Here is a 4,470-nt window from a genome sequence, read left to right as displayed (position 1 = left end):
TTTTCGAAACCGTTTTCCACCTGTACACGAAAAGAGTTGATTGTGTAAGAACTATAGTTGACGTAGTATGGCGGAGTAGCCGGGTCGAGCCACAGAAACCGCGCGAAAAAATGAAGCCCCGTTTTACGTTTAGGTAAGTTAACCTGGGTTGAGCTTTCAATCCAATCGAAAACCAGAACCTGGTCAGCTGACCTTGGTAAACAATAAGCTTGAGCCTGCGATATGGTAACGTGTACTGATCAGCGCATACCTTATTTTGAGAGCTGTCAATTGATCATAACATGGAAGTCCAATATCAAAGATGTATGCTGTTAACTTGCGTGATACTGGTCACATTGGCATACATGGATGGATGGACGAACGTATGGACGTACGGAAGTACGGACGGACGGTCGACAGGGGCACCCAACGACCAATTTGTTGTAAAATGTATTATTATACCCCAGTTAATGAAAATAAATGTTATTAAGGCATTGTCAGGTGTTTTTCAGTGTTGCTGGGAAAACATTATCTGTTCCTTTTTCCCAGCAAGACACACAAGAAATTTCCCAGCCAGCTAGGTAAAATTTGTTGGTTTCCCAGTCAGCTGATCAAATTTATATTCCAGCCAGGAATTCCGCGCGCTTTCAAATCCCTCGATCCAAAACGACCGAACAAAAGCGACAAAACCGGGACAAAACAGGTTTATTCCGCAAGTGCAATCACTCTGACCAGCCGCCGTATGTTTGTGACTACTCTCTGGGAGAGGGAAGAGGTTCCTTTTTTTTTTTTTTTTTTTTTTTAAGTCGTCCTCGGTCTTCAGAGTTTCTACAGCCAGCTCGGGTTGAAATGCCAGAAAAAGTCAGTAATTCCCAGGCAAAACCTCTATCAATAACAAAATTTCCCAGCCAGCTCATCGAAACACCTGTATTTTTGCCAGCCAGCAAGATTCCTCTGGGGAACAGATAATAGCTGCGGTTACACTAGCCATTTTGCCCTTGGGTAAATGGCTTTTTCCCACGGGGAAGCAATTTTTTATGTGTAACCGATATGCCCAAAGGAAAATTTCCTGTGGGAAATTTCCATGGATACGTCAAAAAGAACAAAAGAATTGCCCATGACAGTTCCAGATGTAAGTCTTATGGTTAACAAAACCCCAAAGCGGCTCAACCAATCACAAGATTGCCGAACGCGAGGAAAATGCATGCTGTGATGAACTGTGTAAACAACTGCAGACGTGGAAGTACCCAAGCACGCCTTTTCTAGCCAGCAGCAAGTCGACGTCTAAATTATAAATTGGAGAGTTGCAAGGACTAGAGAAAGCGTAACTGAAGTCATCGTCTTTGTAGCCTTCTTAAAATGAAGCGATGAATCGCTGAACTTAATTGAGGTGGACAAATTAAGAGAAGCGCCGATCGTGACAATTACCGAAAATAAGCCAAAGAAAAGTTTGTCGTTCAGATGTAGGTCTTCGATGTTTACATGCAGATCTTCGATGTTTACTTTTTTTTTAGATCCTTAATTCTAATGTATTTTATATTGTAATTAGTTTTCAAAAAGCATTTAGTGGAAAAACTAATAAATCTCATCTTGTCTTATCTTAAAGGTAAGTTTCCCACCAAAACAGGCCAACGCTTACCTTCCCCTTGGGTAATTTACAAGTGTGTAACCGCAAATGGGGAGTCGATCATAACCCAGGGTAAACCCAACCCAAGCTGTAACCCCAAGGTTCCCCATGGGCAAGAGGTCTAGTGTAACCGCACCTAATGTGAGGAACAGATTCGTTGGGTGCCCCTGGGTCGATGACGTCATGGCTATAAACCCGAAATTACTCCTATCGATGGGTTACCATATTTTATTATATAGATACTGTCATTACAGTCAAACCAAGTAAAGCGTACCCCTCAAGACTGCATTAATGAACTGATTATTTGAAACTTGAACCCGCTAGTCGTTTCAAGAATGCAATAATGAATTGATTATTCGAATATTGAACTCGCTCGTTCGATCCAAGAATACGGCTAACGGGTTCCGTTTCCGAAAAATCGATTCAGTATTGCGTTCTAGAAAAGACTAGTAGGTTTGAAACCTACTAGTCGCAACAGTGAATTGATTTTTGGAAAACGGAAGCCGTTAGCGAATTTAGCCGTATTCTTGGATCGAGCGAGCGAGTTCAATATTCGAATAATCAATTCATTATTGCATTCTTGAAACGACTAGCGGGTTCAAGTTTCAAATAATCACTTCATTAATGCAATCTTGAGGGGTACGCTTCACTTGGTTTGACTGTAATAATTGATGAGAATTTGTGAAATCGCGAATTAGCACAAGGGAAAGAACCTTAATGAGGTAATTCCCTTGAAATTGTTCTACTATCAAACCTTTTTCGGAAACTTGGCATAATTAACATTCATGATATGAAAATTAAAAAAATGCAATAAAAAAATGGGGTCACCGTGCTTGTTTACGCGTCAGCAGGTTCTTAAAATTGGGTATTTTTACTGGTTGTGCGTTAAATATTCGAATTACCTTCATACAGAATTAAGTCTTCGTTACTTCAAAGACACAAAATTTTATTTTGAAAATAAAGCTTCTTTTATTTACATAAGTAGTATTGCTTCATTTACGCCGTCTTTGATTCTCTGGTTGTGGGAATAGTGCACTTTTTGGGACAGTTCCGTGTTTAGCCTTGGGTAAAATACACCTAGACTGTTCTTAGCAAATACCTGAAAAAAAAATCGGGCGCCACCATGCTCGTTTGAGAGAAAAGGAGCAGTTATTTCGCTATCAGGTTTAGTTTGAGGGAAATCTCTTAGGTTTTTTACACGCACGTGCTCATGTGCGCGCGCTAATGAGGCGAAAATCGTGCGGAGTAGGAATGCGCAATGCAATAGTAAGGATTACCTTACGACCTTTCTAATTAGCTAATGTGGGAAAAAACTCATCGAAATTGAGATGATCCGAAACCTTAAGGCTAAACATTTCTTTAACATTTTCATGCCCTACGATATTGTTTTTTCATTAATCACAATCTATTAAAGAAATAGCTCTTTTTCTTTTCAACAAGATAATGCACTAATGCTACCAAGCAACAGTAAGCTCATACCTGGATTTCCTCCTGTAATTCTCGTTAGAAGTAATAGACAAAGAACAAATGATAAGCCCTGTACCATTCTGTCAACTTTTCAATTAAAGTTCAACAGTAAAACATGCGTAACATTATACACAAGGGTCAGCCACTTTCTGGAATGGTCATCATATTGTGTCACCATTAGCGCTTGGATATTGATGTGATTATTGTTTAGAAGTAATCCGATTGATTTAGAATTGATGACACTTGCTACGAAAAAAATCGTATTACTAGCATAAATTGACTTTAAACCTTAGCAACTCACCATTTCATTCCAAGAAAAGGTAAGATTACGCATAAGATACCTTAATGAGAATTTAAGAATTAAGCACAAGAAAATATGCTTATCTTCTGAAAAGATAAGAAATAATAGTGTTAAGCTTTCTACTAATAGCTTTTTAATAGTTCGTCAGTGGTAAAGCAATCTGACCCGCTTCACAATGTTTTTCAGGTCAAGGATATAATCTAATCCTTGATTTTGCCAAGTAAGAACAAATGAACTTAATTAATTCCAGAAGGTCATGTTACCGTAAGGGGTACTAATGAGCTTTGGAATATATTGCTGTATTGCGTTATCGATAAGAAAATCTTCAGTCTTAAACATTTCAAACGGAGAATGAAAACCACCCCTCCCCCCAAATTTCAATGATGAAAATGATGTCGCGCTTCCAAATCATCCTGCTTGGAATCGGTGTCTATAACTTAAAGGCTATACCTATACTTAAATTCAAATCGTTACGCATTTATTTGTTCAGTGGCGTTTTAGATAGCCTTCAACAGTTACCATGAAAAGATCTCTAGATTCAGGCACGTAAAAGCAAAGTTTAATTAAGTGAAAGACGTGCTTCTGACACAGTGACTGTGAATGTAAGTATATCATTGGTTCTGAAAGCAGGCGATTTTTTTTTTTAACCGCAGACTTCGTTTACGCCATGCCATGTGCTATTAACTAAATCCAACGTTCTCTCTTCCAACATATTTCCTCCCGAAATTGCCTTTTGTGATAGTAATGGCTTTTCCTGAATACGTTCATGGTATAGATAAACCTAAACAGCGGCAGCCTTGAAAGGCGGCTTGGACTAGATGACTGCATTACGTAAAACTAAGTCAATCATCCATAGCGAAATAAGCTGCAAATTAACATTGCCTTAGAAGTTTTCAGTTTCCAGTAAACCACATATACCCATATCGGAATATGGGATTCCACGTTTTTTTGCTGAGGCTTGGATGTAATTTCGTAGCTTTTCATTTTTATTGGTACCAGCCACAAAAAAAGATGTCGTACTGGCTAAGGACAGCTATTGCTGCGATAGTAATGCCACGTTTCATTATAATTAAAAAGGTAAAACATTTCATGCAAA

General features: G+C 38.7%; 1 protein-coding gene across 2 annotated transcripts in view; it reads right to left on the bottom strand.

Annotated features, from left to right (window-relative positions):
- The window catches only part of LOC138052090 (acidic leucine-rich nuclear phosphoprotein 32 family member B-like), a 10,368-nt gene extending 7,143 nt beyond the window's left edge, over positions 1-3,225 (bottom strand). The window contains exon 1 of one of the 2 annotated variants that reach the window (XM_068898453.1): positions 3,086-3,225. In XM_068898453.1, coding sequence (XP_068754554.1) covers positions 3,086-3,152 — 67 coding nt within the window. In that variant the 5' untranslated portion in view covers positions 3,153-3,225. The remainder of the gene's footprint in view (positions 1-3,085) is intronic. The other variant, XM_068898452.1, reaches the window with a different exon arrangement.
- Positions 3,226-4,470: the final 1,245 nt, after the last annotated feature.

This window comes from Montipora capricornis, chromosome 6, assembly GCF_036669925.1.
Source record: "Montipora capricornis isolate CH-2021 chromosome 6, ASM3666992v2, whole genome shotgun sequence".
Lineage (NCBI taxonomy): Eukaryota > Metazoa > Cnidaria > Anthozoa > Scleractinia > Acroporidae > Montipora > Montipora capricornis.
The sequence above is the reverse complement of the archived record's forward strand: the minus strand, read 5'-3'. Positions and strand labels throughout refer to the sequence as shown.